This window comes from Mastigoproctus giganteus, chromosome 7, assembly GCF_048544385.1.
Source record: "Mastigoproctus giganteus isolate SK-2022 chromosome 7, ASM4854438v1, whole genome shotgun sequence".
NCBI classification, from domain to species: Eukaryota; Metazoa; Arthropoda; class Arachnida; order Uropygi; family Thelyphonidae; genus Mastigoproctus; species Mastigoproctus giganteus.
The window spans coordinates 198,542,336-198,557,869 of record NC_143581.1 but is presented as its reverse complement, the minus strand read 5'-3'; the positions used below and the strand labels follow the sequence as shown (position 1 = coordinate 198,557,869).

Genomic DNA, 15,534 nt, shown 5'->3' with positions numbered 1-15,534 from the left:
GTTAAGTTCAGTTTCGTAATTTGCAACCCCCCCCCCCCTTTTTTGTCTTTTCCCCTTAATAATGAAATTACTTCCAAACTGTTCATCATCACTGAAAATCACAAATAACAACTTCCTATTTAAGCATAAAATAAATATAAACAAAATAATAACCTTATTTAGAAAATACCAAGAAAATGTAAAATATTGTTTAAGAATAGAGTATTAATAAATATTAATAACATAAATTTATGAGTATCTGCATAATCACACGCAGTCTATTAAAATAAGCCATATATAAAACAAGAAATATTTCTATAGAAACTATGGAAATCTTTAGCATTATCGCTTTATCTAGAACTAGGCCTTAGATGTATTTTAATGGTATACAAAAGGAGGGGGAGGGGAGGCAGCGTTGTATCAGTAATCTTTCCGTGGTAATTCAAAATTGCATTTTAAAATTGGCCTCTTCTCGTAGGGTCCAAAATGAAGGGTCGCATTGAAGATGCATTTTTTTTTTTTTTTTTTAATTCCTTATTTTATTTAGGTGTTTCCACACATTAGTCACGAGCTGAGTGTAATGACCTTTTCCCCTACACTTTAAGTTTGGTTACTAGGCTATTGGACAAGAAGCTACAGTTCGTCCGGGAACAGTCATCTCGCCCTGCAAGGCCGTTTATGCTTAAAAACCAGCCAAACAACAGCTGCAGAGAGGGGCATGGAATGGGATGATAAAAGAGGGGTAAATAGTCTTCATTCCCCTCATTTCTCACTTCGTACCTTAAGGCAAACTGTCGGAACCAGCCACTCGGAGTATGACCGGTTTCACCCGCGAACATTTCGCCTCTGCTGCTTCTCGTAGTAATAGTAGTAGGATTAGGGTTGTCAAGTTGTTGGTGCTGCCAAGAAGAAGCGGCTTGACTTCTATGTTGCTTTTCGGATGTGTTCCTCTTTAGTTTGTAGTTTGATCAACAAGTATTGCGCACAGAATGGCGGAGATTCACGAACTTTTATATATTTTTTACGGACACGATTTTTAAAGTATTTAGAGTGCGTTTGCTGTTTTATTTTTCTGGGTATCTTACCAACCTGAACATCTGCCTTCAGTCAGCACAGCGTGAAGTCATGTTAGTTGTGTTGTTTTGTTTGGCTTCCACAAGTTTATTATGGCCTACAGGTAAGTGGAGGTCATTTCGACCGTATTTATTAAAAAGAAAATAAGCGTTATTTTTACAAAGGATATGTATTGCATATATTTACGTCGTTATTTTAGGAGAAATACTAGTTAAGTACGTTACCTTTTCTTTATTTTCCACTGCGGGTATTATTTTACGAGCCATGATAACAAATTGTACAACGAGCTACGTTAGTTTTTTCGTCTGCGTTTGTGCTTATTTAACCAGGTGTATTTTCGTAGTTCTGCTCAAAAATATATTACGATAAAAAATAAAAATAATGAAACTAAAAAAATCCCTGTTTTAATTTTAATACTTCACAGCCCCTCCGAAGAATAAAAACGAGCTAATCTATATTTGGTTATGGACTTGAATTTCCCCGTAGTATATATTTAAAAAAATTGCCGTTTGGTGTCTCTTCTCAGTTGTTACCTTAATAATTAATGCTAAATATTTATTATTAACGTTTTCAAGGTGGTGGCATAAAAAAAAAAAAATGCCTTACAAATTTTTTTTCACATTTAAGATTAAGTAAATATTTACTGATATTTAGTAATCTTTGCTAGATTTTACTTTATTTTTAAATAAATTATTCAAAAGTATAGCACCTAAATAAATATGATGCATAGCATACATAAAGTATCAATCCCCCACCCCTCCCGTTCATTTGTTGTCATGAAAACAGTAACAAGATCACTGCTAAAGCAAGAGACCTTACAAAGTTATACTTTTCTTTCTTTATCAACATCGTTACCTACGTGAACATGACCTCGTGAATGTAGTTCATGTCGCAGCAGGGATGGTAAGATTCTGCGTTGGTATGCGTAGTCGTAAGAGGAATGCATGAACTTGTCATCGCTTCAAGTAATGTTTGACTTATGTTGACCGGTTAGTCGTAGAATGTTTACATAAATGGTTGGCACAGAGACACTTTAGACTTGAGTTACATTAATGCGACCGCACCAAACCATTTACTACACATTACGCTGAATAGTGAAAGATTATGAAACCTTGAATAAACCAAATGAGAAAAAATAAAATAAACCAGTTTTGTTTTTTTTTTATAATTTTATTTATACAAATGATAATCAAATCAGTTTGGCGTTGAACTTGAATTTATTTTAACCTATGCCGGTGCATCGCCCTATGTAAACTATAATGGCTGTCAAATTATTAGATCAAAAAGATCTCTCCGTGTGTGTGCTTGCTTGCTTTCTTTTTTTTTTTTTTTTTTTTTTTGCAAAATATATTAATTAGTAATTACACGAGGGTGTAATTACTAATATATTTTAATTTTAAAATATTTATATTTTAAGGATACTAATCTTATAATAACCAATTTTGTTATTCAATTACATCGATGCAGTTACATCGAGGAATTAATCTACAGAATTTAGTAATAATTATTACTACAAATGCCTTGAGGTACGAGTCAAGGTTTATACCTTCAAAAGTAGTTAAACTGAGATCAGATATTTGTCAGAGATATTTTTGGCATTGTTTATTGCGGATCCCGAAGATATTAATTAAGCAGCTCGATAGAAAGAAGAGAATCTTGTATAGTGGATATTAATCGTCTTTTAGAAAAAATGGAGAAAGAGACTGTCTGTTCACAGCAGATTTGGAAACTTTCGTTAAATAAGTCTGAAATAGTCACTAAAAAATACAGAGAAGAAACGCCTGTTTATTGATGCAGTAATCCCTTCTGTTAATAATTTTGTGCAAGAAAAGGCACAAGGATGAATTAAATATTAAACATCTGGCTATTAAAACTTGTACTGATCGGTTAAAGTACCTATGTCGTAATATTAATTGTAATCGGAGCTATTAACCAGTTATAATATACATTAAAAGCTGCCAAATCTTATTCCAAGAAAGTATCTCATTCGCACCCACCAGATGTTATTGGAACAACGCACAAAGAAATACATGTACCGGAACACAAAACAAGATCGGGAACGATTTTCATTCCAAAAGGTATTATGTGACACATGCAAGCATGTGACACATAATACCTTTTGGAAAATCGTTTGCATGTGACACATAATACCTTTTTTGGAATGAAAATCGTTCCCGATCTTGTTTTGTACTCCGGTATTTCTTTGTGGTGGCATTAAAAAAAAAGTAGACAGTAATCAAAATGAACTATAATAATTCAGGCAAAAGTTAAGAACTTTTATCCAGAAAAATACATTATAATGTGATGAAATATTTATGACTCTCAAAAAGTAATAAAATACCAAAAGTATCAAGCTTCATTCAAATAACTAATGCGGAAGCTGAATAGGAGAATGGTATAAATTTATTGAACTGTGTGTTTATTAGCAGTGGACCATGACCTAGGCAAAATAATAAAGAGGTCAAAACCTTTTCACAGTTCCTCACAGAAAAATTTAACGTATTAGATTTTCTTGGCACACATAAAAATTATATCTAAGACTTTTTTTGTGACATTGCGTTTCTAAATTTTCGCAGCAAATTAAATACGTCGCGACATCCCAGTGGGAACCTGGTAAAAAATTTATCCATTTATATTTAAGAATATGGCATCTCAAAGAGCTAGTCTTGGTTCTTTTACTCTTTAAAATCTACGGATGGATTCGGAGACATTTAATAATTTCTCTGAATCCATTCATATGAGCTAAAACTGGACTGTTTTCCACAGCGTCTTCACCTCCACAGCAAATAAATTTACATATTTAAACGACGGGCTGGTGCTATTTATTTATATATTAATAAATAGTTAGTGGTTTCCTATGCTAATTATAAAAAATGAAAATCTTTATATGTATGATTATACAATAAATTCTATTCCTTAATTAATAAGACTATCAGAATGCAACCTTATCATACTCCTTGTTGACTTGTGTTAGTATCTCTGAGGAATACTCTACTCAGTGAGTTGGGGGTAGAAAGGAATTTTTTGAATCGGTTATCCAGAATACAATGATTCGTCACTGGTTTCATAGATGAGGCTTCTTTGGCAGCATAACATTTCTTGCACGTTGGCGAAAAACGTTTGTAGAATAATGTGGACTATATGAAAATTAAGAGTGCAGATATTTAGGACCTTTTGGGAGGCTCTCGTTTATATTCAATGTCCCACCAATTTATTGGAAAATTCAGTGTTCCAGTATATGCACGTCTTCTGTAGCAGGTAAATGAAACAGACTACAACTTCGTTGATGTCATGTGAGCAGCAGTTCTGCCGTTGAAAAAAAAATCATGCTATGCAACTCCCTCTTCCACTTCTGTGGAGCTCGGTTCGCCGTGACTTAGCCGTGATGTGTTAAGTGGTACAACAGCCCTATAAGGAGAGTCTCAGTTGCTCCACTAAAGGTGTATCAGGGTAACGACAAGTGATGGGTCCTCGTGGATAATATAGTTGTTGGAATCGCCGTCCTCCTTACACCGTCTGGAAAGAACCTGAGTTTGAATCCCGTCCGTGGAGCGAGGAATTTTTATGGGTATTTTTCACAACGTAGCTGAGTTAGTAGGTCTCAGATGAGGGTAGCATGGTTTTTCGTTCAGCGAACAGAAAGTTGACCACGAAACACACGCAGCTTAGAGGCATAATATATACGTCACAATATAAGTTGCTGATGCGCCTAAAAGAAGGGAAAAAAAAAAAAAAAGCGACAGCAACCTCGCAAGATGTGCGAACAATGCTCGCGCACCCAAGCTACTTCATTACAGACTGCAAATTTCTGGCTCGTTATGTCGCGCAAAAATCGGAAGGAAGCATTGTAGAAAATGAGTAAAGTATTCAAGATCGGCTGAAACCAATTTACATCAGTTTAACACACAAAGTGCGCAGAATAATGTGTACGCGGCTGTATATCAATCTAAAAGCCTCTCGTGTGTGGTTAGTACAGACGAATCTGTTTACAGTGGTATTGAGAAAGACAGTGATTGATGGGGGTACTAGAAACTTGTATTGTGCTCAGAAAAATCACAATTTATATTGTTTAGTATAAAGTATGAATGATATTGTAGAGGAAACTGCAGATAGGCATTATATCCTAAATATGTTCAACACAAAGAGGAGGCCTGTCGTGGTTGCGTTTGGAAACGTTTTCGTGGTACGGCAGTACCCTTTCTCGTTATTTTGAAGTGGGATCCATCACTGAAGGCGAATCTGATCATTCTTAGGGACTGGCGCGCGGGTGCATAAGTACACGTGCCTTGAGTGACCGGGGTTCAAGCCCGTGACTACTGAATACGGTGCTGTTTCTTGTATTCTGTCTATCTTGTTAACTCCTCTGACCGTTTGGTCGTCCCGGAGTATAAACAGAAAATTTATTTTATTTATTTATACTCGGATGGCGACACGCTGTCCAAAGACGACAATGCCACAGGACGCGAATCGTTCCCTCTAGCGATATGTAGCAACTACCATGACCCGCACATCTTTCGAACAGGAATCCAGTCAAGGGCCTTTGGGATCATCTGAAAAGACACAACCGAGATACCGTCGTACGTATCTTGGGTGTGATACTAATCGATATAATACGTCGATTCGTCAATAATCAATCAACCAGCAACCTCAATAACCAACGAACTAGCAAATCTGAAGGTCATTCTCATATATGAATGGAATAACATCATCAGGGACATTGCACACCTAGTCGAATTCATGGGGTTGTGGTTGTGATCGCCACTAAAGAGAGACCTACGTGTTATTAGGTAATTCTTTAATATTTTGGTAGGAGTAGTGTGCGTGGACATGTAAGAAAGCAATATTAAAGACATTATTTAAGGGTGCCTCCGTGGGCAGGAGCGGCAGTGCGTAGCACACGCTTCTTGATTAGACCGTGGTTCGAGCCCGTGACCACCAAATACGGAAGATGCGGAAAGGTCAAGGAATGACCACCGCATATCCCCGGAGCAATATGACCTTAGTTGCTAATGCTCCTAAAAGCCAAACAACAACAACATTATTTGAACATGCAATGAAATAATTCGAAAATCGATTCAAATGATAGTAAAACAGATTCAAGTAATGGAGCGATGCAACTTCTTTCTGAAAGATGGGACTGAATAGAGAATTGCAGATGAGGAAGAATAAATAGTTTTGCAATAATTATCATAATTTCCTTATTTTGAAAGTTAGATCCGTTAAAGAAAACAACTACTGTCATAACAGTTGTTTGAGGAAATGAAAAGCGGTTGTCGATCGTCATCGTTAATGAAAAAACAAATAGGAAACGGAAATGGGCGTTTGGTTTTGTCTTATTAAAGAATGTGTCATTTGTCGCGTCTACTTTCTGATAGTTAGAAACTACTAGGTGATCTTTTTTTAGTGTTGTCGTGTAAATACATACCTACAAATTTTTGGTCATCGAGCATACATAGAATCGTTATAAGAAATATTGTTTTATATCTACGTTGTTGACGTAGATAATGAGCAAAACGGGATCCAGCAATCACTGAAAATTAGAGAAAGAGCGTCCAATCTTCATACATTGTTGTAACAACAATGAGATCCAGATGGCTAAAAGGCTTCACCCAACTAGCCGTCCCAAACTATGTTACTTGCTATTGGTACGAATATGTGCACTGTTGATAAATCATACCAGATTAAAAATTGATGGTAAAGGAAAATTGTACTGACAGGGATTCTCTTATTCATATAATAGATAACATTTCTAATATTAGAGTTAAAGGTCGAAAGCTGTATCGTTTTTCTATTAAAAAGGTTTCTCTAACTCGAAAGTAATTTTGGCCATAATTCCATGGTTTATTCCTTTTAATATCATCTAAAATAGTTCCAAATGTAGTCGAAATAAAATGATGATGATAATAATAATATAGTTGGGGAAGATAATAATCTTACACCATAAACACACATTAAATTTCTTTAGATCCGTGTTTGCAAATGGTTACTCATAGCCGTGATTATTTAAACGTATTCACAGCTTTCGCTTTTGCTACCACCAGAAGAATAATAGTGAACAACTCCAGATATCAATTTCATCTGATTAATATCACTGGATAACGTCAAAGAAATTACTGATACTACTAATTTCCATGCTCATTCTTCCCAATTGTCCTGGCAACATCGATCCGTCGTGGGACATTTTCAATCAATTCTTATAGTAGGTAGCAGGAATCTGTGCCTGTTCCTCTTCCAGTGTAAGCACTAGTTCATCTATAAAAGAACAATTGACCGGCCCTGATATGACGTTTCAGTTCATTGTAAATTTTGATTGGAGGAATCCGTTCTGGACTCTAGGCTAGCCAGGAGAATCATGAGGCTGTTTTATCTCAGATCAGGTGTTACATTGTTCGCTATATGTGATGGGGCATTATTCACGTTGGACAATTCCGTCGCATATTTAGTACGCGACGGAATTATCCAACGTGTCAATGTACAACTGGACATTGATGGTTTCTAGCATTACAATCGCACATCTGAGTTAGGACTATAAGAAACAGCCAATTCCATGATCAAACCCTGCTCCGAATTTCATACATTGCAGCAGATTACTTTCCCCAGATATTCCCCACACCCATGCTTGACTGTTTGAACATGGTCCATTCCATAAAATTTGTCTATACAGACTACAACTTCGTTGATGTGATGTGAGCAGCAGTTTTCTGCTGTAAAAAAAAAATTTGTGGAGCTCGGTTTGCTTGCATCACTTTCTTCAGGAATCGGCGATTCCTATCTGTGTTTTTTTTTTTTTTTTTTTTTTTTTTTTGCCTACCCAATTGTATTTGACACTGAAATGCTTGTTATGGTGTATTTTAAAAGGTACTGGATAAATAAGTGTGTGGACTTGACCAGGGGAGCCTCGTCCACATTGACATTCTAGGCGGGCACCTAGGATACAAAGTTCGAGGGAGCACCGTTCATATAGGCAAATTAGGCAGTCGATTAGGGGGGAGGGGTAACCATATTCTACGAAAAAAATTCAACTTTATAAAAAAAGATTAAAGTGAAAATGTGGGGGGGGGGAGAATCCAAATAAAATAAAGATGTCATTATTTCAATTCCCGTGCGAATATGGCTCAGTTAAGTTCTTTACATTTCTGAGAATTTATTAACATTTCAAGTCTTTTATATACTTCAAAAATAGCAAACATATTTTTGTAATATGCGACATGGGTCACGGTCGAAATTTTGATATGTATTGTAATAAACGAGACACAGTAACTCAGCAAAAGTTTGCCGGTATACAGAAAAACAGCCTACATCCGCCCTTCGAGAGCGAACGTCGATTTGAGGGGTCGCCCTAAGAAACCATTTCCAGACTACAACAGGAGACCCTGCATTTGACAAGAAGAGTTTAGTGAACTTTAAATAATAAAATTAAAAGTTGTGAAATTACTGAGCTGAACATGATATTTGATTAATATTTCTGGAAAGACTTCATTGAAGCCCACAGTTGGTATAATCACCGTCCTCACCACACCGAATGGAAAAGACCCGAGTCCGAATTCCATCAGTGACAGGAGGAATTTTCATGTTAGTCGATCTTGGGCAAGGGTACTATCGTTTTGGTTTCCGGAAACTCGGGTTTTCACCCAGAAAAACATACCACAGGACACATGCAATTTACAGACATTATATACAGCACAATATAGCCTAAGTTGCTTATGTGCCTAAAACCCTATAACAGAGTTCCCAGTCTTTATATCTTGAGCCCCCTTAATTTTTTCATAAATTTCACCAAGTTCCAGAACAAGTGCAAATAAGATTTGACATAATTTTGCTATGAACATACGTATTTTTATTAATTAATATAATATGTAATACTGTGCTTCAATAGATTTAATCTCAAATATATTAAATACGAATAATAGAAATAAATTAAAAAACGCTTCGTAATGAACCAAAGGAATGTGCGTTTAAAAATTAATTAGTAAAATTTTATTGTTGGAATAAAATTGAATTGTGTTTGGATTATATTTTTTGGGAGTCCTGTTTTTGTGTAGACCTCAGACACAGTGCCTATAGTACCTAACGAAATGGCGGCTCTGCACCTAGCTGGAAAAATTCGTGCTGCAGCAGAAAATCGAGTCTGTAAAGTTGATCAGAAATCCTCTCCAAAGCAGTTCAGACTATAAAAATGTATATTTTTATTGGCCTTCAAATTCACCACTGACGAAATCTAATTTTCAGCCACTTCTATTTTAGGTAACCGGTTCACTGTTATTTAAACACAGCATCCTGTATTAAAGGAAAAAGAAAAGGCACAAAAAGTGAAAAATCTTCAGTTGTTTTTGTTCTCTTATTTTGAAATCGCAGACTAACTGTAGACTCGTCTTTCTAGTATGTTTTTTTCCGGATCGGCTTAATGGACGTTGTTCCCAGTTAGACATAAGAAAAAGACAGCCCCGGCAATCGGCAAAGCGAATCTAGTTGATCTTCAGCTTTTGATTTTCAACGCTGACACTGTCGGAACTTGAAGGTCTTGAATAATGCATGCCGTGGCCTTCAAAAGAAAAGGACAAACGGCTCATTAAATTCAATAATAATCTCTTAAGGAGATTTATCGTGATAGATCGAAGATACTATGTCCAGGTGTCTTTGCCAGTAGTGAAGTTTTTACAATCACACGAATATATACTGAACAGAGTTAGGGACTGAGCTATTCATAATTACAGACTATATACATCGTAACTGAATACATTACAATGTACTAAGCGAGTTTGTACTTGGGAAAATTATAGGAGCATGAAGGTTAGATTTGTATACACCTTGCCAATAGGATTTCGTAATCACCAACTCAATGTCCATTGTAGGTTTTGCGAATAATTAACATTAGGCTTATACAATTAGTACCTTTTTTATGTATACGGGATGTTTCAAAAGTACGTTCAAAAATTCTGGGACGGATTCCAGGATATAAAATAAAAACAACACCATCTTAGACGGTGTTGTTTTTATTATTCAAAGTTCATAATTTTTTTTTTTCTTTTTAAATTTAAACAGCCATAGCTCCGTAACCATTCAGAATTGAATACATGTTTATATGACCAGTGTTGTTTTTCTTATTTTTGGCTCTGCCTTACGTCCCAGAATTTTTTTGTACATACTGTACTTTTGAAAGACCTTTCTATATATACACTACCTAAAGTACTTGGCTTTATACGAGACCTTGCAATAATCTAAATTACGTATAGGTTTATAGTAATTACCTTTTTTTTTACCTGATTGTTACAGGTCTGAATCAGAGTTAAATTTAGTTATTGTTCAAGCCAAGAAAGTTATAAAAGTTAAGCATTTAAATGTAGAGACTAAAAATCCTTAATTGGAGAGAGAGCACTTTAGAAATACCTCCAGTCATCAACGGAATGTTTTTGTTATAACTTGTTCGTATAGCATTTGTTTGCAATGTAAATATTATGATCTTCAGCCTTACCAGTTGAAGCGCATGTAATGTAGGCGTTATGGTACCCGTCTGTATTACTGAAGAGGTTGTATATTTCCATCAAGAGGCCAATCATGAACATTTTTCTGCAACCGGCTGGGTCGGTCAAGAATATTTGAATCGGTTCGAGATTGGGAGATAACTCCAAATTACATGTATGAGTAGAATCTTTTGCTTGTCATTGGTCATTCTCATTAAGTTGCATAAGTCCTCGTTGGTCATCAAGTTTTCGCGTTTCTTTGCAATTGCGCTGAGTCGGTTGAGTGGCGAGCTTTAGATCCTCATTCACTCGCTGTTTGGATGATTGTAAAAGTTTCGAAAGGAGTCTTCTCGCAGTCGCGTTACAAAACTATGCAGGCCATTACCGCATGCTTCGTCCGGGTCACCGTCGTCGTTGTCTTGACACATCGTCTTACATATTTCAATCGTTTTGAGAACATTAAGTCCGATTCATACAATTTACGATCTAGTATGAGCTCTTCATTGTCGTCGTAGATCTTGACATATTTCATCTCTGACAGTATCTCTGATTCCTCCTTGCGAAATGGAATGTGCAGCGTTACCATCTCGCGCTTGTAGTCGTTGAGATCCTGAGCAAAGTCACAGTTTTTTTCGATAGCGTATCATGCTTGGATAGTGTCGTTTCTTGCAGATCTCGTTAGCGCTGCATGTGTAATTTGCGAGAAAGTATGGCAGAGTAACATGAGAGTATGATTGTAACAATACAAGTACAGTATTTGTATTGTTACTTATATTTAACCGTGAGTATGGGCTTGGCACACCCAGGGTCCCGGGCTGGATATCATCATTCTCTCTCTTAGGGTAACTAAGAATTTTTTTTTTTGCTGTTTCAGCAAAAGCCTCAGGCTTCCTTGCACCATATGGCTAATAATATACGAATACTTGTATTGTTGCAGTCGTACTATTCAACAAATGGGTAATTAGGCTGTTGGCCTAACCTCTTCCAAACGTTGATTCGGTAGAGTAAGCAGTGGGCGTGAGCATGAACGATGTAGTTTCGGTTCTAGCTGTTCGAATTTAGTAGGTGTCGTCAAAGATATTTACACATAAAATATCTTTCGTGCGTACAGGGTACACAGGCGATTTTTTATGCTACATTTATTAGTACTGGTCAGTATTTTATTAATATAGACAATGTTGCATGTTTTACCATTCGAATAGGTTTTTCGCAATTACTAACTGTAGAAGAGCCAACATGGAACTAGTGATGAGAAAAACATGGGCTTTCTGGCAAGTTGGGAGAAATAATTGAATATTTGATATGCGGGGGTAAATTTATTATTCAATTATTTCCCTCAACCTGATACTCATGGAAAACAGTTGAACAGTGAGCTGGGGTCGCTTAACCTGATAAAAGCAGATGATTTAAACGCTTAGAATGAATACATCCAGATCTGCTGAATGGCGAATTGTGCGGTGGCTTCGATAACATGTGACCTAAGCTTCTTCGTAGTAAATCTTATTTCACTGCAGTGTTGGGAAAGTCTAGACGGAACCTTGTCGAGCAGTTTGAACCTAGATACAAATAGGGAAATGTCGCCCCTCATTACGTGAAAAGGTCCCAGTAATGAGTTTTGCTGTCCCTGAGCGCTGGCGCCTAGTTTCGGTGGCGTGCAGACTTCCAGGTTGACACGGCTGTGGATCCAAATTCCTATAGCACATATTGTGTTTCAAGTTATAAGGAGGCACACCTGGTAGCTCCAGACAGTTGAGAAATTCTCAACTGTCTGGAGCGTCAGTTGGTGTTTGATATAGTGGTAACAGACATGTAATTTTGCGCATTGCTAGCCAAATGAGAAAGCACCTTTGGTGGAATTGATCGCATAATTTTTTGATTGCATAATGGCTTTGACAAGGAGCCACTATTTCTTTTATTTCAAGTTTTACGGTTGCTTCATGAAATGAAATAATTATTAGATGCAGTATCTTTATTTTCTACAGCAGGCATTCAGCATACTCTCCAACAAGGCCCTCGCGGTTACGACAGGCTATGAAATATCAGTGTACTGTCTTGTAAAATTTGTGTAATCTAAACAGGAAACCCATCCTAGAGGATGGGTTTCCTGTTTTTGGCTGTTGCTGCAAAAGCCTCAGGCTTCCTTGCACCATATGGCTAATAATATACAAATACTTGTATTGTTGCAATCGTACTATTCAACAAATGGGTAATTAGGCTGTTGGCCTAACCTCTTCCAAACGTTGATTCAGTAGAGTAAGCAGCGGGCGTGAAGATAATCATCTTCCTTCCCCACACAGGTGGAAAATACTTGTGTTCGAATTTCATCAAATGGAGAGAAGTTTCGTGGACTTTTTTCACAACTTGACTAAGTTAGTCTATCTCGGGCAAGGTTTCATGATTTTTTATTGCCGAAAACTCTGGTGCTTCAGCCAGCAAATTGACCACAGAATACACTCATTTTAGAGACACAATATACTGTCGTCTCATCTCACAGCCTCAGTTGCCTTGTCGCTTAGCATACAGCCACTCGCCTGTTTTGCTGAAGGGAAAACCGCGAAGCGTTCGACAGATACAGCATTTTTCCACACTGTGTGGAAGAACACTACCTGCAAAGCTTCCGAATGTGTGAAGCTCTAAAGGTAGGCACATTGCTCATCAGATTTCGTTCCACGTGGAATGACTAGCAGTGGTTGTTGTTGTTGGGTTTCAGAAGCATAAATGAGTAAGGCCATATTGCTCCGTATATACTGTCTGTAAATTGCGTGTGTTCTGTTTGCTGGATGAAAAACCCGAGTTTCCGGGAGAAAAAGCCATTCTACCTCGACTGAGACTGACTAACTCGGCCACATCGCTAAAAAGGTCCACAAAAATTCCTCACGTCATCGACAGGACTCGAACTCGGGTCTTTTCCACCCGGTGTGGGGAGGACCCCGATTCTACCAAGAGGGGCCAGTGTTTGGCGAAAGTCACCAATTGACACCAGAGACACTCTTCCCATTCGTTTTTTTACGTCGAAGCCTTATATGATGCGATCACGCGCCTCTAATCACTGCATAATGTCTTTATAAGACGTTATTAGTGTTATCATTTATAACACTAGTAACGCTCTGACATTAATTAACATCGCAGAATTTCCAAGAAAATTGATTGCTCGATATGGGAACGCTTCCGAGAGAAAATGTTTTTTACAATAAGTTGTCTGGATTGCCATTTTTAATACACAAATTTTAATTAAACGTTTATTATTTTTAGTTGTGCCAAACTATATAAAACTTGCTTACGTTTGAGAGAAATTTTAGTAACTGAGAATTTAGTACTTAAATATATTAACTTATGAACGTATACCATGTACATTCGTATAAGATATTAGGTCATGGTGCTGACCACACAGTTTTTTATTATTATATTTGAATTTCGATTATTTTTATGAATTTAAAATATTTTATTTATTATAGGTCATGGATTTCCAGGCCAGAACACTCCGCCTGTGTTTGATTTTAAAAGGGAATGGCTTATCCCTGAAAATGAACCTGTCGGTAAGAAATATAAAATATTTGAAATTTGATTGACTAATTTTTTTTTTTTTTTTTACCTGTAACTTTCAATTTTACAGTATAAATTGAAGTTATAAAAATTCCTTAAAAAGTAATTGGAGCAGTTTGTGCATCTCTAAAATTTAAGTTGTCATGATATATGACATTAAATGATAAAACAAAGTAGCCAGAATCTTTAGTTGATTAGATTAATTTAGTTGAAGTCTGTAAAGTTTTTAAATAGACTAACATCACTGTATGCAAAGAAATTAAGTAAGTTGTCATTTAAGTGGGCGTGTCTTATTTTTTCGATAGCAAAAATAAGACACGCCCATGGAACTAGAAAGATCCTATTTAGTGCCACCTTGGAAATAGAATATTAATTCCAAGGTGGCGCTAAATGGAATAAATATTTATTCCTATCAAGCTATTAAAAAGAAAATAAATGAATGCGCACAGTATTTTGATAGGTGAATCAAAGCGACAAGAAATATATTTTTTAATCAATGCGAAATTATAATATAAATTCGTGAGTTTAAAACTGCTTACTAATTTAGTTACTTGTTTCGACTTCCTAAGAGATATTCCGGACTTTCTTAAGGCGTCGTCCACATAGGACATCCGGGTCAGCATCTAGGTGACAGACAAAATGTAACATTGGAGGTTTCAGGAATGTGGACGGCTAGCCCAAACATCCCCCTCCCCTCGACAATTATCTATTAGGGACACATAATAATCTAATTATTGCCCAATTTGATTACGTTGTAAGTGGGATTATTACTCCAAATAAACGGTTAACTTGTAAGACACGGTGTTATTAATTTTTATTCTGTTTTTATTTAATGCGTATTTCAAAAAGTAATTTAAGTTGCTGAAAATATTTCATGTTAAAGTATTAAATGTATTTTAAAATAATTTCTCGCCAAATTTGGTACATAGGGACAGTTTAACAATAAATACTAAACATTTTTTCTTTTCTTTCACATTAAATAATCTAAAGTAAAATTTAATTCATTTCTAATTAACATAATTATAAAAATTATTTTCTTGACATAAGGAGGTAAAAACATGAAGATGGCGAGATATAGAGACAACTAATAATTATGGTATATGTATTTGCCTCTCAGGATTGTTATTTTGCAATTTCAGATTTACTACCGATATTAATTATGCCTATATTCATGAATATAAGTTAAAGTATGTATTATCAAGTTAAAAATGACTTATCCACAGATGGTAGATATTTTGCAATTTTCTAGGAAAGATTTTCAAACTGGGTTCAATGAAATTTTTAATGAGATAGAAAGGATTTTTGGGAAGGTTTTTTTAATTTTGAATGATGAGTTAAAAATATGTAGGGGAAGAAAAGCCTGGGATAAAGCTTTTCGAAACGGGTCAAGAAAAATCCAAAATTGAACTGTCTAGAGGAGTAGTTTTCAGTGTGTTCTTGGATTATAGAGTGCTGCGAAAGGATCCCATCAATTCTG

The 15,534-nt window shown here is 36.1% G+C and overlaps 1 protein-coding gene across 1 annotated transcript in view; it reads left to right on the top strand.

Annotated features, from left to right (window-relative positions):
- Positions 1–846: 846 nt before the first annotated feature.
- Positions 847–15,534, top strand: part of LOC150083541 (tyrosine kinase receptor Cad96Ca-like) — a 60,899-nt gene continuing 46,211 nt past the window's right edge. The window contains exons 1-2 of the mRNA XM_090377348.1: positions 847–1,156; positions 13,970–14,050. Of these exons, the coding sequence (XP_090233474.1) occupies positions 1,105–1,156; positions 13,970–14,050 (133 nt within the window). The 5' untranslated portion in view covers positions 847–1,104. The remainder of the gene's footprint in view (positions 1,157–13,969; positions 14,051–15,534) is intronic.